The sequence below is a fragment of the Rhynchophorus ferrugineus genome, unplaced genomic scaffold, assembly GCF_030347505.1.
Source record: "Rhynchophorus ferrugineus isolate W39M unplaced genomic scaffold, kcgeb_rfMv2 rfM2, whole genome shotgun sequence".
In the NCBI taxonomy this organism is placed as follows: Eukaryota; Metazoa; Arthropoda; class Insecta; order Coleoptera; family Curculionidae; genus Rhynchophorus; species Rhynchophorus ferrugineus.
Genome location: NW_027472581.1, coordinates 281,519 through 307,849, shown reverse-complemented (window position 1 = coordinate 307,849; position 26,331 = coordinate 281,519). Strand labels below are relative to the sequence as shown.

At 31.0% G+C, this 26,331-nt stretch overlaps 1 protein-coding gene across 1 annotated transcript in view; it reads right to left on the bottom strand.

Moving 5' to 3' along the window:
- LOC143190888 (uncharacterized) overlaps nt 1-26,331 on the bottom strand; it is a 161,364-nt gene that overhangs the window by 49,681 nt on the left and 85,352 nt on the right. Inside the window, exon 3 of the mRNA XM_076395461.1 lies at nt 8,170-8,375. Coding sequence (XP_076251576.1) covers nt 8,170-8,375 — 206 coding nt within the window. The remainder of the gene's footprint in view (nt 1-8,169; nt 8,376-26,331) is intronic.

Sequence of the window (26,331 nt, the reverse complement as noted above, 5' to 3'; positions counted from 1 at the left end):
ATGTTTACAATTAAAAAAATTAGGTTTTGCTTGGCCAGTTGAGTATTAGACCCTCCAGAAAGTCTGTTATACGACATACATTTGTAGCGAATTGAGGCATGTCGAATTTTACATCGTGGAATAACGGTCTACAAAATACCCAGAAATATAATCCCAGATGTTGAACACGGGCGGGGTGCCAATTGGAACCCGACACCGAATAGCTGGCGGCAACCCCGAGACGTTTATCTGGGATATTACTGAAGGGTATTTCGGTCATTTCAGTGCTCAACCCTCGTTCGGTTAAGACGTGCCACCATCGACTGCCCAAGTCTCGTCAACAGGTAACTCCGCTGCCATCCTTTTTATCTTTGTATTTTTCTCATTTTTTATATTGTCAATAAATAACGGTCACATCATGTAAACACCACTGTATCATTTCGATTTACCTCCATTCACCGAGCCTCATCATTTTACCCTAAACATTCATCTCGGAATGAATCTTGATGTAAAACTTCGCTGGAAGGAACATATAAAGAAGAAATGGAAAGAACTGCAATTGCAACATAGGAAAGTGTATTGGCTAATTGGAAGAAAATCACATTTATCAGTACATAATAAAATGCTATTGAATAAGCAATTATTGTAACCGATATGGACATACGGAGTTAGTGATATTTTTAATTTATTCAATTGACCAGAATAACTTGAGAACATTGTCCATACCTTATTCGGTACAAGTTCTGTGAACTTCTCCACTCTTGCCCTGGCTGCAAGCACATATATACCGAAAGAGTAATATAAACAAAATACAAATTCTTCAGAACAAAGTCCTGAGAAGTATTGTCATCGGGACCTTCACATACCCACAGTCAGTCAGGAACTCAAGAAAATTGCAAGGAGGTATGAGGAAAGACTCCATTCTTATGAGAAAATTGAACTATTGCAACTTTTGGATACCACCAGAGTAGGACATACAGCAGTGGCATGTATAAACATTATTTCACCAGAGACTGAGATAGAGCCGATTGGTCCTCCTAGTTATATACCAAGATTTATGTTATCACAAAGATAAATTGTAGGTTAGTCGGAAACGACCAGTAATGAATCAATGAATCATTATTAATTAAAAGAAAATACCACAAGACTTTAAACTGAACTATAAGTTTCTGCTGCTTTTAGAAGCTAGAACAGTTCCTTTAGCTGAAAGACCTCCAAAAGTGTTAAATGTAACGCTGAAGGGTCAACGTATGTATCAAGGATTGCTGATTAACCGAATTGGAGTATTAAGTTCTTTTTAGAGCTACGCTCGCAGAAATTTTAAAAGCTTTTTTCCGGAAACTATATTTTTCAACATAATTAACATAATATCTTAAGTTAAGGATAAACAGTTTACTTGAAATTTGTTTAAATGTTTTGTATAAATATTATAACGTGCTACTGGTACGGCCCTGGGTACTCAAAATAAGAAATAGCGCGTTTATGTCAGATTGATATATGTGATGAGTGAGATGTTTAAAGATAAAGGTTTTGTTAGTTTGTAAGAACACCAGAATATCCCTTGAATGAATAATCGCCCGTTTAAAATGAAGTTGTTTTTCAAAAATATTAGTCATATAAAAATATTTGCAGTTGTAACATCGCTATCAAATTTAAATAAATGAGATGGCCCATCCTATAATTATATATCTCTAACTATTGATCTTCAAACGACTACTTAAATTTCCAATCATAATACGAATTCTAATAAAAAAATAACTTTTCTATCCACGGGAATATTCTTTAAATATCCAAAGGGATCAAATATTACTTTCTGGATCGGTTAAATAAACATCAATTCGGGAGCATCTTTATAAGGGGTTATTGGAGAGAAAGTTTTTGCATTCCGAACATTTTTTTATAAATCAACAGAGTATAATATTGGATAAATAAAGTTCGGAAACCATTTGCATAATTTGAAATTTGGGTTCAGTTTGCAGGAAGTCTGAAATTAGAATTTCCTATATCTATGCGTAATAAATAAATGTAAACATAGCAGTCCTGTTCTTTATGACTTTTTCCCACTGTCCAAGTTCAATTTATATACCAATATTTCTTAATATTGTGATGGAGAACTAAGATATATGGAACTATTTTTCTGTGACATCATTTAAAACTCATCTCACATGGTTCTTTTGTCATCTCATATGGTTCTGTTCTGTTCATTATTTTATGCGTCTAACACGCACTGTTAGCCTTTTGACGATTCTCTAAACTCAAAAAACGAATTTCATGTTGTGATAAAAATAACTTCATAATTAATAAACCTTCCTATTAATGGAAATCTTACTTGTATATGGATCTTGGATATATACGCGAATGTCTATTTTGGAATGCTCTTTTTATTACTTAAAATATCTAAAAAAGAGAGCCAAATTTATCACTTTGAATCTACGTCATTTTAAGAAATAACATTTTTATTCTAATGTGCAGACAATAAAAACTAAACAATAATTTTTTGCTGTTTTTCAGAATATTACAAGGTTCATACTTGATACTGAGATTACAGACTTGAAAAATTGAGAAATGGATTAGGTAATAATATGTTTTAAGTAGTAGTAACGTTTTAATAGCAAAGAACTTTAAGAACGAAGAACTTAGAACATAGAAAATCAGTTTGAATTATGATTCATTTCCATATTAAATTGAAAACATAAATTTGAAAATTATTTCTAAAATAAGCTACATACTAACTTATCGTAAACTAGCGACCCGCCCCGGCTTCGCACGGGTGCAATGCTGATACTAAATTAAATACACTACAGAAAAAATATGAACGTTGTATATAAAAACATAGCGGCCCGCTCCGACTTTGCACGGGCATAAAATATATATGCCTATGTCACTCAATGAAAACATGATTAAAATCGATCCAGTATTTTTGGTTCATTCATTACTGCCCTTGGCCTGCACGCATTAAATTTGGAGTAAAACAATTCCTCTTCCCCTATACTTACTATGAAGATTTCCTGCTATCTTTGGAATATCTAAATTCATACAATTTTTATTACATTACACATTTTTAAACGCAAATTTTAAATTTGTAATATCTCCGAAAATATTTGTTTAATTTACATGCTGTAAGGAACCATATTGATCTATATTAATTGCACACTGTATTTAAGGTACTTAATTCGATAAGGATTAATGCCGTATTGCTTAAAATAGCTTCGTAAATAAGCCATTTTCTCACGTAAAAAGTAAACAATAAAAATGGTTAATGTGGGTTATCCCTAAAAGATAAACATATATCATCGCGGACTTTTTTGTAGACCTTTTTATGGTGTACAATACTGTAGTACATTAATTTGATCTAACTCGTAGGGTTAGGCAGCGTTTTTGCTAATTGCTAAATAAGCCTAAAAAAATAGGTTAATTTACGACATCACGTTAGAAACCTCTAAAATTAGCAATGTTGCCTTAGTATATTATGCATGTATTACACATATAAACCTTCCTCTTGAATCACTCTATCTATTGAAAAAAAACCGCATCAAAATCCGTTGCGTAGTTTTAAAGATTTAAGCGCACTTAGGGATATAGGGACAGAAAAGGCGACTTTGTTTTATACTATGTAGTGATATGAACTTGAATTAATTTTAATTTCAACAGAATAGCGCAACATACTACAACACACTAAATAATTATCAAATAATCTTTTACGTATTACGACACACTTTGATCAGTCTTCAATTGTTATTCATTTGTCAGTTTAAATCAATCGGGTTTGAATAAGAAAGTCTGATAGCAATACTATTAAAAATATTTTAGATTTCAGAGTTTAACTAATAATTTATTTATAATATAATATTATATAATCAATTAAGAATTGTTTCAATAATAAATCATTATTTAAAACAATATTTTTATATATATAATGTACTAACATCATAGGGTTTAGTCCTGGCTATAAAAATAATTCAAATAATCCCGGTTGTTTTCAGGAGGACGTGATGTAATTTAATCCAGAGTTTCGCCTTATAGCTCTAACTTCCATATAAATTATTAAATTTCAATTTTAAAAAGCTCCTAGCGATTTTTTCCATTATAACGTTTTTTCAGCTTTTTTACGATTTTGTTTGTAATAATTTTCAAGAGTTCAAGCTGAACAAAAACACTGGATATGACTTATATATTAACTTACCATTTTTAAACACATTTTAAATGAAATACCGTGACATGATGAGTTCGTTAATTTTGTTCTCTTATATAATCGGTTAAGCATTTTCTAAAATTTAAAGCCATATGGCATACAAATTACAATTAGTTTTCAATATATATAGTGTATTCAAAGTTTTTTTAGTAATGCGTCATGGATATTTGTGACGTTGAAACATTACAATGTTGCCGCATCAACTCTGAGTTTTAGTTCAGTTTGGCTTTGACATACAACAAAATTCTAATCTAAATAAAATAATTGAACAAAAATCATTGAAAAAAATAAAATATAATTTATTTTGACATTATAATATATCTAAAAACTACAGTTAATTATACAGCCACAATAATTTATAGGTAAGAGTTAAAACCTCTTATCATTATTTAAAGAATTTTGCATACGTCTGACAGCTGGTCGTCGTCCGGTTGTCAGATGTATGCTAAATTATGCAAAATATTAGTTATTATTATTATAATTATATGTGATAAACCCCTAAACATTATTTTAGCCCTTTATTTTGATAAATTTTAAGACACTCCGTAATATATCATATTAGTTTGTTTGAAAATGCCGAAAACAATAGATATTCAAGGTCACAAGTTGATTGCGGCTTTAATAGGTTATTTCGAAAAGGAACGAGATAACGGAGGCCCTCTTTTGCCGGTAAATTCCGTTAGAGAGGTAATTATTGAGGATATTAAATAATATAAGTCCTACAATTTTATTGAAAATATTTATAGCGGGTTGCTGGCGTGCTAAATATTACTGTGAGTACTGTGAATAACATTGCTTACAAAATGAATAATACGTTAGATTCACCCAAGAATACCCATCTACATACAAAGTGGGTGACGAATCTTTACCATTTTGATATTGGCTCTATTCGAGACCAAATATACGAAAAGTATAAGAACAGTAAGTACAAATCGATATAAACATAATTTAATAAAATTATTTTAGAGAAAATTGTCTGTTTGGAAAGTATACATAAAAGAATTAGGGACATGTAACTTTTTAAGGAATGTAAGACATCCTTTCATACACTCTTACAGGGAATAGGGTTTAAATGGTGTAAAGGTTTAATGGAACTTCCAGACATTAACTTAAAAAGAATTCAATTGAAGGTATAAAATAATATAAGAAACTTGAATATTTCATTGTGGCACTCTTAGCAAGACAATAACAAAAAAAGTGTAAAGGCAATAAAAATTGATGGAAAAAGGTAAAGATTACAATAGCATTCAATTGGGTTTTGTTGGTTATTATATTTATTCATAGTTAATTGTAGATATATTGCTGGATGATAAGGATATTTCATCAAAAACTGTTTGGATATGTGGCAGGACGCCTTGTCAACCATACACCTTCAGTTTGGATGATCTCGATAAGACATACAAAGGAAGTAATTGCTAAATGATGGAATCATGAACATGTTTTAGACATCTCAATCATGAACTTCGAAGGAAACAAGAACTAAACGTAAAAAGTAAATATGCTTTCGAATGAAAGTAAAATACGTTTCTCAGATAAACAATTGTTAATTAGGTGGATTTTTTCTTGTATGTCAAAGCCAAAATGAAATAAAACTCAGAGTTGCGGCAATATTGCAAGGTTATGACTTTGACACAAATATCCATGACGAATTACTAAAAAAACCTTGAATAGACTATAGTTAGTTTATCTCTAAACCTTCACACGGTTCTTCAAATCAAAATCTTTTTGATGTTTGATGGATATACTTCCATTGGTTTGGTGGGAAAATGTGTTATACATTTCGTGTTGATTCAACTACTATATATAAAAAGTGGTAGTATTTGCTTAAAAAAATGTTTATTAAAAATCATTTTATTACATATTTTAGAAATTATTTGTATACACAAAAAATTATTTCGCAATAAAAGTAGAAATATGTAAAACCTCTTTATAATAAATTTAAAATATATTAGGAGAATGATGCGCAGCTTCCTTATTTTTCATTTCGTTTTTTACCATGCAATAAAGAATTCGTGTTCTTGGTGTAAGCTGTAATATAACAGTAACGCCGTGTCTGGGGAATATCACTAATTCACCAAAACATATGTTATGTAAGAGGTATTGTTCAGAAGGGAAGAGACAGATAATAAATATTCCGTTTTATACAAATGGAGCGTCTTTCCCGTATTTTTTTAAATTATCTTTATTATAAGTCAGCTGGGCGTGATATAACTTATTTTGTACCACTAAAAATGAAAAAGAACAATTAAGTTCTATCCATAGAATGTTCTTATATATGTTTATAAGATTTATTTTACTTGAAAATTATTCTATTTTGACGGATGCAAACTAGACTAATCTAAAGGATACCATTTTAAATTAAATGCAGGACTCGCCACATACTGTCACCAGAAACCAGACTGATATCTCAGAATACACAGTGTTGTCTTAATCTCGTCCTATAATGTAACAGGTCAATTGAAAAGTCCCAGGCCTGACACATAGATGGCCCTACAAAAATATGTTTTTTAGTTGGCCCTAACTCTGAAAAGATGCGTGTATAAATTTGACAGCTGTCGTATCATTAGTTTGTGAATCATAGCATTTTGAGTGAAGCAACATTTGACCAGAAAAAACGACAAGTTGATGATTCGGAGCAGTTTTTAAAGATTATCAACCGTAATAAACCCGAGTTTTTGCGTCGATATGTGGCAATGGATGAAACATGGCTCCATTATTTCACCGAAGTCCAATCAACAGTCATCCAAGTGGACTGCATACGATGAGCCCGCTCCAAAGCGTATGAAAACGCAACAGTCGGCTGGCAAGGTTATGGCGTCTGTATGTTGGGATTCGCATGGAATAATTTTCATTGATTACCTTGAGAAAGGAAGGATCACCAACAGCGACTATTACATATAACGGCCGCATTTGAAGAAAAAGAAAGTGCTGCTTCACTAAGACAATGCACCGTGTCACAAGTCAGTGAAAACAATGACCAAAATCTATGAATTGGGCTTTTCGAATTGCTTCCTCATACACCGTATTCTCCAGATGTGCCACGCACGCCCCCAGCGACTATTTCGAATTGAAGAGGCCGAAACTGAGGCATATTTTGAAGCAAAAAATAAATCGTACTACAAAAATGAATTCGAGAAGTTGGAGGGTCGCTATAATCAGTGTATCACCCTTGTAGTGAATTATGTTGAATAAAAAAAACTAATTTTGCAAAAAAAAAGTTTTACTATGGTAGGCCGGGGAATTCAATTGACCTATTATAGTAGCACCACTTGCGTTGGAGGACATATTAATTGCTTAAGATGTCTGCTTTATATGATATGTTGTAAAAATTCTATTATCTATATGTGTAAAAAAAGGAAACAAAAAAATAGTTACAGAGCACCTAGAAAATAAACAGTAAATGTAACAATGGACCTAGATAAAGATAATACTAAATATTTTAACACGTACACAAAAAAACGAACAGAACAAGGGAACAAGCCATTCAGCAATAGTGACCAATGGCAAAAAAGACAGGAGTTTGAAATGGAAGAAAAAACTGAACAAAGAAACACATTAGAATTAAACAAAGACTTAAGGAAAGAGCCTCTTTAGAAGCGGCGCTAGATCTGCATGGAGTGTCAAGTGTCAATAATTTAAAGACTGAAGAAAATATTAGCTAAAACCGAAAGCGGAGGAAATAAATTCGAAAAAATGAGTAATTTATTTATATTTTATTAGTGATAATGTGATTAATGTGGCTATGCCTCAAACATTGTTTAATGTTGTTATAATATTGTATATTGATAAAAGAAACAAATATATATATATATATATATATATTATATTTAATCCTAGTAATAATGCACTAGCTGGAAATTTTTATATACACTTTGGAGATTTACTTATACTTTATTTTAGTACCGATTTTTCTATTATGGCGTTATAGCCGCATCATGTGTATATAAAATCAGCACAATAACAAGAATAGAAAATGTTAACAAAAGATGAGTACTTACATCAACATTGACCAACTTTACGGGAAACGCTTTGAATGGTGGGGACTCCTTGGGGATATATCTATAAAACTCTTCGTCATTCCAATACCACTTTATTGAATACAATGCGACGTTCTCAAGATCGTATTCGCAAGTTAGAGTGACAGTGTCTCCAGATTTTACCGCTTCCGGAACTTTTATTACCATGGATTTTAGAGATGAGATTCCTGAAACCGAAAAATAATTATTAACTAAGTTTTTGTATGACTGATATCAAATTTCAAGGATTGTGATATGTGTATGAAAATAGTATTCTTTTTAATTTAGTATACTGTAATTTGGGTCCTAATATGAGATTTTCCTTACTAACTTCTACATAATATTACTGTATTTTTTCTATTATTTCTAATCATAATTAACACATTCGAAAAAGGCTTTCAACTTAAATATGTTTCTTTATTTTCTAAAGCACTTTCTCTACAATATTTTAATTGTTTCAGAGGTTTTTGATAGCTGGTAATATATAATTTTTTGTTGATTGGAGCAAATCATGAAATTTGATAGCGGATAATCTGTTTGATACAAATTGGATTGTCCCAGTGTTTCATTTCCTTTTAAATATTAAACCCTATTTTTATCGAGAATTATTGAGAGACAAAAAGCCAGACAAAACTTTTTGCTTACTAAGTAAGTCGGATAATAATGCACAAAATATAATTAAAAAATATATTATAGTAAAAAAGTTCGATTGTGGACGAAGGCAATGTAATAGTGATGATATCTGAAACACATAAAATTAAATAAATTATGTGTATCAAGGAAGATCTTTTGCAAAACCCATAATATATAAAACAAGAAATTATGCAAAATTAGCTATAGGAGATTAAACACAAAGATTATAAGAAAAATACATTTACCCAAATATTGAAGATAGTGAGCATGTAACAGATATAATAAAATAAATGGTAAGATATATGCTAAAATAGGAAAAGAAGAACTTATTATGCTAAATATAACAGAGAGCTTTCGAAAATGGAAGTAATGACCAATTAAGTTAAAGTTGTCTATAAAAATTAAGATAATTTGAAACAATTTAGAGGAATAGACGTATGAGTCTAAGAACACATAGAACTCAGATATTTTTTACAAATTTAAATTGGACTTTTCTACTGGACACGCTGTATAAGTAATCTCGTAGGTTTAAGAACTAATCTTAAGGCAAACAATATATGCCCTAGAATTAAATAAAGATGCAATATTGTCTTAGTTTAATATCCTATAATAATTTATCTATGACTAAATTTGTCTTTATTAGCATTCTTTTTTTAGGTGTGTTTAAAATTTCAGAAGCAAACAATACAGGTCGAGTCGTTTCTACTCGGCTAACGGATCAATTAAACAAGCACGAAATTATAAGCAAACAGCCTGATTCAAAATTAAACTTCATCCCTTAGGAGTAGTACGGTATCCATAAATCCGAACGTACACACCCCCTTACTAAATCCTTTATTTAGGTTGTACGCAGTAGAAACTAACATTACCGAACAAACACACCGAATTAAACAACAAGCTATTGCCCAAAAAACAGTAATTATCCCGTATTCTAGTTAAAGCATTTATATTTATTCACGTTGTCGAAACCTGATGTTATCGAAACTGTAATTTTATACTTTTTTCCTTTCCTCATTAAAGGAAAACCTAATGTATTGTGTTTAAACTTAAGTATTAAAAAATTCAATGTAAATAATTCAAATATTTGCAGAAACAGATTTGCTTGATTTGGTATCTGCAGTGTCCAGACGGTGCAGTTTATTGCTGCGATATCCACGGGTTCAAATCCCGCCGTTTTATACTAGGGTACTAGCATAAAACTAACGATTAATTTTTCACTGTTTTAACTTACTAGCCTAAGTTCTCTTAGTTTCTTTTTTTAAATATATTTTAAAGTCTCCTTTTACCAATTATGGGTATAATTGGACTGGACCTACAGTTTAACGTGGGCTCCGAAATCACGGTCCTCGGCATTGAGCCTACCGACTGGCGAGTGATCAATTTAGAAATCATCCCAGAGGACATCCGGTCTTACCACGCCTGGTTACTGGCGTGACTAGGATCATTTTCCTTGTGGGATTTTGCACTCTTGCCTAGGACAATCATAAATATTAAACAATCACAAACGAAAATTTACGACCATGTCCCAGCAGGATTCTAACCCGCGGCTATCGCAACAGTAGGAGAACCGTCCTGTTGCCTTTACCACTGCGCCACCAAGCCGGCAATAACTATTGTTAAGACTTTTTCTACTAAAGTTTACTTTTTTACATGGTTTTCTTTGTTTGAGACGTCTAATGCAGTATGCAGTAAAACACTATGCATATTAGGCATCTTCACGCTTCGGACGGTCGCCGGTCAGTGGTTTCCCGAGAAAGTTCATGACCATCTCAATTTCAGATCCTCTCCATTCGTCGTGATGGAGGTCTCAAAAACCTACTTACAAAGTCGTTTTCACAATATACTTCTGCACTTTATTTTGGAACCTTTGAATCACTAGGATATTGGACGGAATCCCGTAGCTTTATACTTGTATTAGCTTATATAAAATAAGCTTGTTGTAAATTGATGACTCGGAATTTCGGCCAAGCAACCAACATATTCCACCAGCATATCCTGTATATGCTTTTTTCATCTGAGCTTGGCATCCAGAAGATTATATTAAAGCATTTTTCTGTATTGGTATATGGAATGTGAAAGCCGTTAATGAAAACATGTTAGGATCGTGAACTTCTTTAATTTAATTCTCCATGTTTAGTCTACATGATAAGTTTATCAAAAGTAGATTGGATATTGCTCTGCTACCGCTAATATTGCAGTATCATCAGAAAAGGAGTGGTATTGTGCTATATAATATTGAAGGAAGATATGTTAACTCCGTGGCGTCAATTTGATATCACAATATGTTCACGGTTTTAAACATGATATCGGTTAATCAAATAACATTTTAAGAGAAGGTAGAAATTCATAGGGACATATATTTTTTTCTTTTATTAATCTCTTTGAATGTAAGCAATCTGTCCGTGGGCAATAAGTATTATTATATGATTTCAGTTATATATTATAATTATCCTGACATGTAGAAGATCACTTCAGAAAGTAATCTACTGTACAACTTATAATCTAAATCTAATTGTAGATACTATTCCAACTTAAAAGTCTATTAACGTCGTATCTCTTAAAGTCTATCCGAATTTGTTCTAAAAACTATTCTAACTTATTCTAGAGATTATTAAATATCAGTCTGTGTGTCTATTAATCAGTTCATATGGTAGTTTGCGTTTGAACCTGCGCATTTCACTGTCATCGCGCACATTTAACTGTTTGGCGATTGTATTGGGATGAACTAATAGCCTTCAGAGTACTTCGCACTAACACTCCGAATCACACTTGTTATAGGTTCTACGGGGATATCGCGCTGAATCAGTTTGTTAGACACGTAATATATAACGTAATATATATATATATATATATATATATATATATATATATATATATATATATATATATATATATATATATACGTATATATATATATATATATATATATATATACGTATATATATATATATATATATATATATATATATATATACGTATATATATATATATACGTATATATATATATATACGTATATATATATATATACGTACTCGCGACGCTTTATTCTGGAACCACTGGAGGATATCTATGTTAGAATTGCTAGTAGTACCCTACAGTTCAATACTTTAATTTTATTGACTTATACAGCAAAAAGGGACATACGAGTTTATTTTATATAGTAGGTCTTTATAGCAAACTATGTTAAAAGGCTGCGCAATATAGAGAAAGACAGCAGGGTGCGCACTATTTTATAGAGACTTCAATTAAATATATAAGTGATTTTGACTTAGTTAAATGTTTAGTGGGCATTTCTCAAACCAAACTTTTCTTTGCTCTATAATAGGTTTTAAGCATTTTAGAACTGATTTTTCGAAATGTTCTCCATGTAGCGACCTTGAGATATGTCAAACTTAATATCTTAGAATAGCGGTCTACAAAATACCCAGAAAAGATTATACCAGATGTTGAACACCTGCGAGGTACCAACAATGACATCCAGTAAACGATAACAAAGATCTGGCAACCTCGAGTCGTTGATCTCGGATATCATGGAAAGGTTCTTTGATCACTGACCATCGTTCAGTCATTCAGATATGTCATCATCTCCTGCTCAAGCTTCTTTACAGGTAACGCTCCCATGCCCTCTATCTTTGTCTATTTATATTTTATCACATATTTATAACGTCTATAAATAACGGTCACATAATATAATTATCACTATTCCATTTCGTCCATCCTCCATACACACAGCCATATTATCCGTGAACCCAGAACAGGTAATAATGAAAAACGGCACTGTCATTCCACTTTACTTATATTTTTACTAGATTTTGATATCATCATAATTTCAACAGTTCTGCAAGGGGCATTATTATAAATGTATGTCTAGCATTATTTATAATTTTGTTGTTTCTAGATAAGAGTGTAACATCGAGGAAAATATGACGGTATATTGGACGATTTCTGGAATGCGACGATCTAAGTTAATAGTTCTATTTTAAGAGTAAGTCCAATATATTCACAATTTCAAGTTTAATAGGTGGACAGATTTTCCTTAAAATTATATATGTAATAAAAAAGCAGAATTTCCGTGTCAAAACAGGCAAAACCACGACACCTTTATTTTAACTACATGGCATAATGAATATCTATCGCAAAATCCAAACGAGAAACTATTTCTTGCGACCTTTACAATATCTAAGTCGATACACGTTGTACAAATCCAATCCTAACGAACCGGTCATATTTCTCGTTTTCTTATTTTTCCCCTCATTAATGGAATTTGGGGGAGTGGTGACCCGGAAAAATGTTTGTTCCAATTGGATTTAGATGGAGTTATTTAGCCGATTAAGGAAGACGGAAAGAAAGCGCATCGGGTATCATAGGATTTACGTAACAGTAAATTACTTGGAAGTTATAAAATATATTTTTTAATAAATTCGGACTTCTTGCGATATTTATTTCTAATTTATGTTTGAAATAAATCTAGACCAGCAGACAATAAAATAAATTCGAAGTGATATAGATAAATACTACATATACGAATATATTTGATGGGGAAAAAGTAATTTCGATTTTTATGCATTTCAAAGGGAATTTATTCCCACTAAATACTTTATTTTAAAGTACGACCCAATTATTGATAAGACTGCGTTTAATTTTTCTATTTTGAGAACTAAAAAAGCAAACTATGACAAAAATGAAGTTCTCGAATCTCAATTTTATGGCTAAAGCACAACTGTGCAATTTCTGACTGAGTAAACGAATAACTCCACCTTTCAAGTGTGTTTCAGTATGACTTCATTAAAGTATTACAATATTATTAATCGACTTCGAAAAAGGAGGAGGTAATATGTTCGGTTGTATATATTTTAATGTATTTCGCCGATTACTCCGTCAACTGAGGGCCGATTTTCAAAATTTTCTTTTATTCGAAGAAGTGCACTTCCGAGGCAGGCCCATTGGAACTAAATCAGGATTTGTTGGGTTTTGACATATCTTTTATCTAAAATAATCACATATTTGGGAGTAATATTATTGCTGAGCTGATGTGAAGGAAAATCGAAAGTCGTTCAGTGCAAAAGCCATTCAGTTTGCTTTTCAAGCACTAAATATAGCAAATAAGACCTCGTACAAATATTGTAGGCAACTGCTTCTATGGTGTAATGGTTAAAGCGTTTTGCTCCCAAGCGAAGGCCATGAGTTCGATTCCCGGCGGGGACAATAACTGTTTGTTGTTGTTCAGTTAGAACCTTAGGAATTCACTTATATTTTAAAAAAAAATTTAAACAAAATATGTACATAATAATCGAAATAAGTAATTAAAAATGAACAAAAACCTTATTTTATCTATCTACTACACGCATTTTATATTCTAATATAAATACACACTTTAGTTTAATATATACCTAAACCTATTTATTTATTTACAATATTGTTTTAACTACTACCAACTTTGAAGAACCGGCTACTTTGAAGTCGCTGCCAAGCCTAAACAATACAAAAATAATAATATAATTTTGTAACACATACAAAAAATTAAATTACCAATAATACAAATCTAAATTAATATAACTGTTTGGGTTCGGCACCGACCTCAAAGTACTTTTCTTTTTTTATTTTTTCTATAATTCTATAATATAATATAAAGAAATTTAATTACGGTTTCTTTATAACAATAACATAAATTTATTAGATATACATATATTTTATTAGAGCATCGATAGATATAATTAACCTATTTATCAAATTCCAATTAGCTTAGGTAACAACTAAGTAATATAAATGCCCATAGTTGAGCGTTTTATGGTAATAGTAGCTATAAATTAAATTAGCACGCTCTGATTATAATCGTTCAGTAGAAAATACATTAACAGTTTTCATTTATCTATTGTGGGACAGTGTTTAATGACACCATAAATAACAGAAATACAACCCAAAAAAATAGAATTATTTGAGAGTCGTTGATACAAAATTAAGTGTTAATAAATTGCTTAATTAATATAATATATGTCATATATATGAAAATAAGTAATTATATGCGGTTTTATTTGATTTGATCTATATAGTTATGCAATAATAAAATAATAATGAAATATTAAATTATAATTTACTCATTGACAAAGAATTGAGATAGTTTCATACGGCAGCATTATCATTTTTTTTTTAAATAATTTAAGAGCATTTATTTTCTCCGTAAATATATGTTTCCTAAATTACGTTCATTTTTCATCAAGTTGTTTCAAAATATACTAAATGTCATCCTGGTGTAAGTTGAGTAACAGTAAGATGATAGTACCTATTTAGAAAGAAAAAGATGAGTTACTTGAAACTCATCTGTAAATTAGGCAGGTGTAATTAAATATAAATAAAATATTTAACAAGTTAGATTAGAATCTTAGATTCCCAATACTTTGTCTAATTTTGATTATGAAGTAAGTATGAATTAAAAATCCAGGGATTAGGTCGATTTTATCATGTACTTAGAGGGGCATTCGGATATTAACTAGTAAGATATATTGATATAAATGGTAAAATATCAGTATATGATATGAATAAAAGCATCACATACGTTAATAAATTGGACTATCCTCCTGTATCTGCTGTTTGCTTAAACATTTTATTTCAATAGAGAATCTGTTTAGCGCTCGAGGCTGCAACATAAACAACATGACATGTTTTGTATTCGTTCCGGTATTAAATTGATATCCAATAATCACTGATAGATATCAGTTAATGGAGGCTGCTCATTGAAAATTTAACGAATCGATTAAAAGTGACAATTACCGGTCGAATAAAACGAACACATCAAGTCATATTTTACCCAATCAGGCCGAGTTCAGTCCGCATTTAAATTAAACATAGACGGGCCCGTTCACATTTTATGTTTGGTTGTAATTACATTGATAAATAACATTTACACGTCGTAATTAACCGAATTATATATAGTATTTTGCCTCAATTGAAAATTTTAGCCGGGGAATAATTTAGCTTTTCGGTCATCGGCGTTTGTTGGAAATTTAATTTAATCGATGTGAGTTATTCGTTTAGTCGGTTTTCAATAAAACATTTTAATTGATGTGCGCACAGTTTAAATATCGGACGGCAGACGAAATTTTGTAATTAAAAAAGTTTTTCCCGGTCCACAATTATTTTAAGTAATCAATTTTTACGTATTTTCATTTTTAGTTTAACATATGCAATATTTTAAAAGTTTCGTAAAATTTCCTACGATTAGGAAGGTATCCAATCATTTTTCAGTTAATAGAATTATTAGATGCACAATAAAAATGTTTGTTTGTGTTTCTAGTGGTTGGTTTTTCTTTACTAAAACGATGGGGAATCTTCAGAACATCACCCAAATGGACGACCAACGTCCAAAACTCATTTTTCATCAGCTATGTACACAGTTACATGTGAGACAAATCTTTTAGGTAGTTTACTAAAACCATTTTGTATTAGGGCGAGAACGTATAAAGTATTAGTTATCTACCCCAGTTTGTTCTTCCTTGTTCCTTTCTTCATTCGATACATTTCCGATATAATGTTTTAAAATTGTACTATTGTTCATTGTTTTATTTATTGTTATTTATCCATATCTACTATATCCATATCTACTATCTACATATTTATTTCTATCTACTTTATTCCTCTCTTTGATTCAACTATTTCAACAAGTAGACAACACAACGTTAAAGCAGTTCCTTCTAATAAAATCATTCATTTGAAAGACGGATTTGAGAAGAAGCAAGATTTGAACAAAGAAAGAACATGAGGATATTTAATAAATTGCAACCAATAAATTTTCAGATATGTTTAACTATTAAATTTCAACAACGCTATAAAAATAAATATTCTATTAAGGAAACAGAGAAAAGAAATAGCTTTCATAAAAGAGACTTGTAATTGCAATCCTGCTTGAAATATCTTTTTTTGCTAGAATAACGAATGTTACATTAAATAATAATAGATTCGTATAATATACCCACGTATATAAACAGTTTCTCTATTTATTAGTAAATTTATGTTTATATTCCAAGTAACCCAGAGCAAACGGATTGACTCCCACGTATTGAACGTCCTTCCTCCTACATCATATTTAAAGAAATATAAATTGTTAAACATATTTCTACTATAAGCCCACCAATTAGATTGGATTAAGGTCATTGAATTATATAGTGTGTTAAATTAAGATGCAATGGTAAAATGTTACATTTTTCTGTTCTGTTAGTGTTACATCTCTCTGTTCCCTTATTTTTTAATTGAATTATTACGATTTAAATGTGGAGTGTATATAAAATGAGACTTATATAAGTTTATTTAGCCTTTTTGGTGAATTAATTTATTCTTGTTTCGAATATTTGTTATATTTATTTTATGTGCATAAAAGAAGAGCCTGAAAATAAATGATTTCGATATTTTTATGATAATAAATAGAATTAGGTTTATATTCAGTGAAGCCATACTATAGAGCAACGCAAGCCCATCAAAGCATGAAGACTGCTTATAACAACTCATAAATCGTTTGTTTATTTTAATTCAGTAATAGATGAAATTTTTTTATATCGCTGTAAGCCGACATCCTTTATTTCGCGACATAGCCACAGAAGTAACCGTTCAATTAAAAAGTCCCCGGCGTGACACATAGGTGGTGCTACTATAATTAAATCTATATGTTTTTGATTAGCCCTAAGTCTCAAAAGATGCGTGTATAAATTTGACAGTTGTCGGATCATTAGTTTGTGAATGAGCATTGCATGAATGCGTGCTCATTCACAAACTAATGATCCGACGTGAATTCATTGCGTGAATCATTGCGTGAATGCATTTTGAGTCAAGCAACTTTTGTTATTGTGAAAAAAATCGATAAAAACGAATTTTACGTGTTGATAAAATATGGCTTTTTGAAGGGGAAAAATATAGTTGAAGCAAAAACATAACTTGATGTCGAGTTTTCGGATACTGCCCCAGGAAAATCAACCATCAAGGATTAGTATGCTAAGTTGGATACTTAGCATACTAACATAGCTTAGACGTGGTAAAATGAGAACCGAAGACGGTAAACGCAGTGGACGCCAAAAGAGATTGAACCGAAGAAAACATTTAAAAAAATCCACAAAATGATTTTGAATGACCGTAAATTGAAATTGAATGAAATAGCAGACACTCTAAAGATATCAACTGAATATATACATCATATCATTCACGAATATTTGGGTATGAGAATGCCTTGAGTAAAGTGGGTGCCGCGCGAGCTCACTTTTCACCAAAAACAACGACGAGTTGATGATTCGGAGTAGTGTTTGAAGATGATCAAGCGTAATAAATCCTTTTTTTGAGTTTTTGCGTCGATATGTGACAATAGATGAAACATGGCTCCATCATTTCACTCTGAAGTCCAACTGACAGTCATCCGAGTGGACTGCACACGATGAACCCGTTCAAAAGCGTGGGAAAAGCAAAAGTCGACTGGCAAGATTATGGCGTCTGTATTTTGGGATGCGCATGGAATAATTTTCATTGACTACCTTGATAAAGAAAGGCCCATCAACAGCGACTATCATATAGTTATTGGACCGTTTGAAGGACGAAATCTGCGAAAAACGGCCGCATTTGAAGAAAAAGAAAGTGGTGCTTCACCAAGACAATGCACCGTGTCACAAGTCAGTTAAGAGGATATTCTCCAGATCTGGTCCCCAGAGACTATTTCCTGTTCTCATATCTCAATAGAATTCTCATAGACAGGAAATTTTCGTTGAATGAAGAGGTGATAAGCTTCGATTAGCACTGGAAATTCAAATTGGCTCTTGCAATTTGTGAGTCACTGCTGAAACCAACCGAAAACGAAACAGAAAAAATATCCGGTCCGATTGTTAATATTTACAGACTCTGTAAATTCTGATTAACAGTTCAAAGTTGGCTTGACCATAGGTTTTAGATTATTACTTAATTCAGTTCTTCACTTAAAAATTTAAGTTCTATGATGCAAAATTATGATTTCACGAGAAAAGGGACAAAATTTCGATAAAATTTTACATATAATAGCGGTGCCGAACAAAAATATTTCTTCTAAAACCTTTTAATTATTTCTAATAAACCTTTAAAATTGGTAATATATTTTAAAGGTCTAATACATTTTGGTGCTTACATTTAGAGGTTTGTTAGAAATATGGTTACCGAATATAATGGTAATATAATACCGAATACAATATCGAAAACGATATATCGATATATTGATATATCGATTTATGTTTGAAATTTACAAGTTCAATTTGAAAAAAGCAACATGAAGATAACGAGATAACGTTTTTCCCAATTCATCACTACATAGTATAAAACAAAGTCGCCTTTTCTGTCCCTACATCCCTATGTGCGCTTAAATCTTTAAAACTGCGCAACGGATTTTGATGCGGTTTTTTTCAATAGATAGAGTGATTGAAGAGGAAGGTTTATATGTATAAAATATGCATAATATACTAAGGCAACATTGCTAATTTTAGAGGTTTCCAACGTGATGTCGTAAATTAACCTATTTTTTTAGGCTTATTTAGCAATTAGCAAAAACGCTGCTTAACCCTACGAGTTAGATCAAATTAATGTACTACAGTATTGTACACCATAAAAAGGTCTACAAAAAAGTCCGCGATGGTATATGTTTATCTTTTAGGGATAACCCACATTAACCATTTTTATTGTTTACTTTTTACGTGAGAAAATGGCTTATTTACGAAGCTATTTTAAGCAATACGGCATTAATCCTTATCGAATTAAGTACCTTAAATACAGTGTGCAATTAATATAGATCAATATGGTTCCCTACAGAATGTAAATTAAACAAATATTTTCGGAGATATTACTAATTTAAAATTTGCGTTTAAAAATGTGTAATGTAATAAAAATTGTATGAATTTAGATATTCCAAAGATAGCAGGAAATCTTCATAGTAAGTATAGGGGAAGAGGAATTGTTTTACTCCAAATTTAATGCGTGCAGGCCAAGGGCAGTAATGAATGAACCAAAAATACTGGATTGATTTTAATCATGTTTTCATTGAGTGACATAGGCATATATATTTTATGCCCGTGCAAAGTCGGAGCGGGCCGCTATGTTTTTATATACAACGTTCATATTTTTTCTGTAGTGTATTTAATTTAGTATCAGCATTGCACCCGTGCGAAGCCGGGGCGGGTCGCTAGTAAACAATATAAATCTAGGAGTTAGTTTCTTCTTTTTACTTGCTTTTGTTAATGTTCATGATAGATATTTTCCAAAAGATTTACAATCGCCATATTAATTAAACAACAAAGTTTTTACACTATTTAGGAAAACTTATAAATATAATAAAAAAGACATTATATATAATATTATGGTTAAAAATTACAAAATATTTCCTTAAATAATAATTGACGCAACAATTTGTTTTTAACAAATCTAACTTTGACAGAAGCTCTTAAACGCTAATTACATTACCCTTTATGTTCATTAGACAAAAACTTTATTTCCAAAACGACATAGATTAGCGCTCCAAAATTTCTCCTTTAGCGAGTTATTATTCCCTGGATATATTAATTTATGCTCAACCCTTACTTGTTAACTCAAGTCAAATCAGTAACTTTACTAATTCTACACATTTGACTGTAATTTTATAGGTTAATTCCTTGTTGTCTGGGAGCAGGTTCGCTGGTTTATATAATGTAATCAGTTTTAATACTCTTTATGCAAATATTATAATTAAATATTTGTTTATAAATATGTATGTATTTGAATTTGTGTTTCCATGGTAATTTTTCTAACAAGAATAATTGTTTGAATCGGTACAAATATATTTTATGATGTAAATTATATTAAGCACGTGAAAAAATAACCTACGATGATAACCGATCCAGACTATACGGTGGGTACATCAAAACTTCCCAGTCTGTCTTTCTAATACTCTAGACGAGTAAAGATTTTTGTGGTATAGCGTAACGTCTTTCCATTTTATTTTTGTCCACTCCTATTCTTATCACCAAAAGCATTACATAATTTTCGATAAGATTGTTATGCGTTTTCCCTTTTCGAAAGTAAATAATCAAAATATGTAGAAAGCGCCCTTCTGAACTATCTATTTTCAAAGCTAAGCTAAGTTTTAAGAGAATAAATGAAAGTATGTAGGTCATATGTTATTCGATTTTTTTATGTTTTATACATTTTAAAGTAATCTGTTTGTAAGAATCAGTTACCTTTTACTAATCTTACTTTACTATTTTCTTGAGAACTAGTTGATGAATAACAGGTCAATTGCAAAGTCCCCGGTCTTACACCTTGATGGCGATAGAATTAAATCCATATGTTTTTAGTTAGTCCTAACCCTCAAAAGATGTGTGTATAAATTTGACAGCTGTCGGATCATTAGTTTGTGAATTATAGCATTTTGAGTGAAGCTTTTGTTATTGTGAAAAAAAAATGAATAAAAAGGAATTTCGCATATATAAAATATCGCTTTTTGAAGGAATACAATGGTTGAAGCAAAAACTTGGCTTGATCCCGAGTTTCCGGACGCTGCCCCAGAAAAATCAATTATTAAGGATTGGTATGCTAAGTTTAGACGTGGTGAAATGAGCACCGAAAACGGTGAACACAGTGGATGCTCAAAAGAGGTTGTTACCAACGAAAACATTTAAAAAATCCACAAAATGATTTCGAATGCCCTAAAATTGAAATTGAATAAAATAGCAGACACTCTAAAAATATTAACTGAACGTGTAAATCATATAATTCATGAATATTTGGGTATGAGAAAGCTCTGTGCAAAGTGGGTGTCGCGCGAGCTCACTTTCGACCAAAAACAACAACGAGTTGATGATTCGGAGCAGTGTTTGAAGATGATCAAGCGTGATAAACCCGAGTTTTTGCATCCATATGTAACAATGGATAAAACATGGCTCCATCATTTCACTCCGAAGTCCAATCGACAGTCATCTCAGTGGACTGCGCATGATAAACCCGCTAAAAACATGGGAAAACACAACAGTCGCCTGGCAAGGTTATGGCGTCTGTATTTTGGGATGTGCATGGAATAATTTTCATTGACTACCTTGAAAAAGGAAGGACGATTAACAGCGACTGTTACATAGCGTTATTGGACGAAGAAAGTGCTGCTTCAGCAAGACGATGCACCGTGTCACAAGTCAGTTAAGAGGATGGCAAAAATCCATGAATTGGGCTTCGAATTTCTTCCTAACCCACCGTATTGTCCAGATCTGGCCCCCAGATCCTGTTCTCAGATCTCAAAAGAATGCTTGCTGGGAAGAAATTTTCGTCGAATGAAGAGGTGATCGCCGAAACTGAGGCCGATTTTGTAGCAAAGGTCAAATAGTACTACAAAAATGGTATCGAAAAGTCGGAGGGTTGCTATAATCAGTGTATCACCCTTGAAGGGAATTATGTTGATTAAAAAAAAACTAATTTTGCCAAAAAAATGTGTTTGAACTGTTACGGTTAAAACATAAATGTCTTAAATATACGTAAATACATAATTTTGTCACTTTTTTCATTAGAACCACTTTTATCGTTGTGACGTGTTGTTCATCAAATAGGTAATCCTTTATTAAATTTGCTTTTCGGAAGGTCTTTTTCCGATGGTATAGTTTAGATTGATATAATTTTGTCGATATTCTATAATAATTGCAGAAAGATTTTTTGGGAAAAATGTCGTTTCTCAAATTCGGAGAATAACTTTAGCGTTCCTTTAATAGCCTTCGTTAGGAAAAAAAGGGATTTCGAAGCAGTAGAAGGCCTGTGCTCGGACAGTTTTTGGGCTTATTATTTTTGTTTATACAACTTTAATAATATTGCAGAGTCAGGAATCTATTGTTACACATGTACAGTATTTTTTGATTTGACAAGTTAAATTAGATTTGAAGTATTCTTCTAGTATGCTTCAAAAACTAAAATAATTAATAAAAAAATTATAACAACTATTCATAAATAAAGTTTTTTTTATATTTCAAAACGAATTTATTCAAATAAATTTTTTAGACATCATTATCGTAAGTGATCTATTCTTCATCATCTATAATCACTTGTTTCAAAAATGGCTCAGATTATGTAAGGATTCACAAGTGGAAACTCGGTCCATTGAAGGATGATCTGTATATCTTATAGGGAAGATGAGTACGTCAGTGCACAAAACTACGGAAAACACACGAAAACTAAAATATGCATGAAATATATTATCCATACAAAGTTATATGCTGTTATTTTGATAGGGGATGAAACATATGAAGCAGTTAAATCAACATAAGAGCATGACCGCGCTATACCATTTCGATTAAGCCACTTATTTTGCATTGCCTTTTGTAGACGTAAAGTAATAAGTTGTTAGAAGAGTTTCTTCACAATACTAAAACACGATTTACGGTTGGAACGTTTACATTCAATTCTTAACAATCTCTAGTTTAAAAATTAAGATACACAGGTTTTCTTCTGAAACCATTTATTTCCTGCAGAAATAATACAAATTATAGCAATTTTTAAAAATTTACTCATCGTACCTATTATTAAACAAAATCAATACAATATCACATTAATTATTTGTTCTACTGGAAACCTGTTTATTGGCTCCGAATTTCGTCTAATTAATTAAACTATATCGTATATGAAAAATAATACAATAAACTAAATTGTTTATATAGAATTAATATATCAACTAATTGTTATTTATTTAATTTATATGTATATATTTTTCAAATTTCCAACAATATCTAATTAGTTTTCAAAAATAGATTTTAATCATAATTAATTAGTATATCTTCATTTAGGCCGTTTCACGTACAAACAGAAAGTTTAAATGAAAATAATATCCAGTTACATATTATTAGTTTAAAGTTCATTTTAACTTTTAAATTAACAAAGAGAGGAGGAATTTGATTTGTTTTTGTCGGAACTTTATCCGTATCCGTGATTCGCATAGAAAATGTTAATCTAAATATTCATTAAAAAGCTCCTGCTTCAGATTTGAAGGAGATAGAGTAAAGGCATTTGGGGTTGTGTGGATTCAGCAATGGGATTAAAACTTTAAAATTAAATTGGAATGTACACATTCATATAACAATATACTGCGAAGCTCGGAGAGGTTTTTTTCGGGGAAAGAAAAACGAAGTGCGAAGTAAGTTCATTAGAAATAAAATATTGGATCTGGGAAAAAGTATTTCAGTTTAAATTACATTATTACATTCCTTCACTATTGGATTGGATTAGTTAGTTCTATCAGAAATGTCGAAATAATAATATATAAATTTTTGGTAAGATCGACATTAATGTATAGCATAGAAACAATGACAATGGCATACCATATTGAAAAAAAGCTAAAAGAAGAAGGAAAATGTTAGGAGTAATACCAGGATCAACAAAATAGATAGTAAAAAAATAGTAAAATTAAACAATGAATTGGAGAAGGAAACAAGAGTATGTAATATCAGAGAGTAAAGAGGTCAGGATATTTACTGGGAGGTGACCATTGTATTACAGATATAATCACAGAATGGATTGTAGCAGAAAATAATTAAAAAAGAGCAAACTTATAGACTCTTTCTTGGAAATATTAATATGAAAATAGGTTTACTACTTTCAAAAAAAGTGCTAGTGACTGGGAACTAGACAGAAACTGATAGAATCCAAAGTATCTGGAAGATTACCTTGTAAGCCCTTTGATGATGTGTTTAAAAATCAAATCAGCGAAATTGGCATCAGAAATGTAAGAAAACATAGAATTGAAAGTTTAACCATCATCTAATATCGCTGTATATTAAATTTTATATGCTTGAGTAAGCAATCCCTACAAACTATCTTCGTAACGGTATAGAAAATTGAACACATTTTCATAATTATACAACAGAAGAAATAATATTACTTTGATTAAGAAAAAATAATTCACCTTCTTGTTTTCATTACTAAATTATACATAGCTTCATTTGCTCATTATAATTACATATATTTCTAATACTCGTATCTAATATAAATTTTAAATTCATTTGAAAATATAACGAAATACGTATCTACGAACATTTTTTTCAACCTTCTATGATTTATAAGCTTTATAATTCAGCTATAATGCGATATTATCCAAATAAAATACGGCTGTCGGAAAATAACAGACTAGTATACTCCAGAAGAGAAAAATAGACACGATAACGATCATTTGAAGGTTGAAGGATTTTTTTCAGTCAAAGAAAAATGGGACTTAAATTATGGGGGTAATTTGTATGCTACAGTGATAAAAGAGAAAAAAATATATAAATTAATTTGTAAGCATAAAGAAAACCGTCATTTGATTAACAAAAGGGTATTTATCCAGTTATATGGGCATGATAGGTTTCAATTAAGGAAAAAAGTATCGAAGTAGAATTCAGTGTTACTTTAAATGCAATTTAAACCTATTTAAACTCTACTCTGTAAGCTACCGAGCGTTATGTATCAAAGGCCGCATTATTTATATGAAGCTGAAACTTGTAAAGTATGTGCTTTTAAAGTTGAGGAAAATTAGCGGCGAGAGTTTGGATGTCAGGAAACAGGTTAATTGATAGATCCTGATAATTATACTGATGTCTAAAAAGTTTAGAATTGGATCTATAATACGAAACATCAAGATGTTTTGAGTACGAAATTTGCATTTGCGCAAAAATTATAAGTAACTTTCTTCGGGAATTGTGTGATATAATGTATTAGAAGTAATTTAGAGCGTTCTGCAAAGTATGGCATAAGTAATATGAAAATCTGCTATTCCTTTCAATAGTTTACTATCGAAAACAATTGAAGTATTTTTTATATATGTGATTGTTAAAAAGGATCTAGATAATTATTGAAGAGTCGAATACCATTAGAGCAATTCTTCTATTCCTTCCATTCCTAGAATTCTGCAAAAAAACAACTTGGGGTAAGTACTTCAAGTAATATGGGAGACGAAAGTGGCATCTTTTGCTTTTCTTAGGTGGCGCGTGTGAAAGAGATAAACAGTTACAATCGAGAATAAAATACACTTTATTACTGTTACACATATTTTACAAAATATATATTAAAGGCGGAGTATACTATTTAATTAGTGTAATTTTATTAGTTGTCTTTTTAATACTTTTAACTATTTTTATTTGTTTTTCTTTTAGCTTTGTTACATTCATGAAACAGTAAAAACTTACAGCAATGCTTTTTTTATTACGATATTATACAAAACCATAAACGAATGCATTATAATTATTCCAGTTAATAAAATTATATAAAAAGGCAAAACAATAAATTTACGATATTGTTGATATTCTGCGTATACGCGAAAAGTTTATTATACTATAAAGTAAATAAAGAGCTTCGCAGTAAAACTAGACAATACAATGTGGGCAACTTTATTCATAAAGGCTGATACGGCCAATAAAATTTTGTGTTCGTTTTTAATGCATAGTGGGAAGGCCGGTCGCATAATGACGTGTAGTTCCTTTGGTAATTCGGATTGTACAATCGGATAAAAAACAATCCAAAGAATGTTAAATGAACCAAAA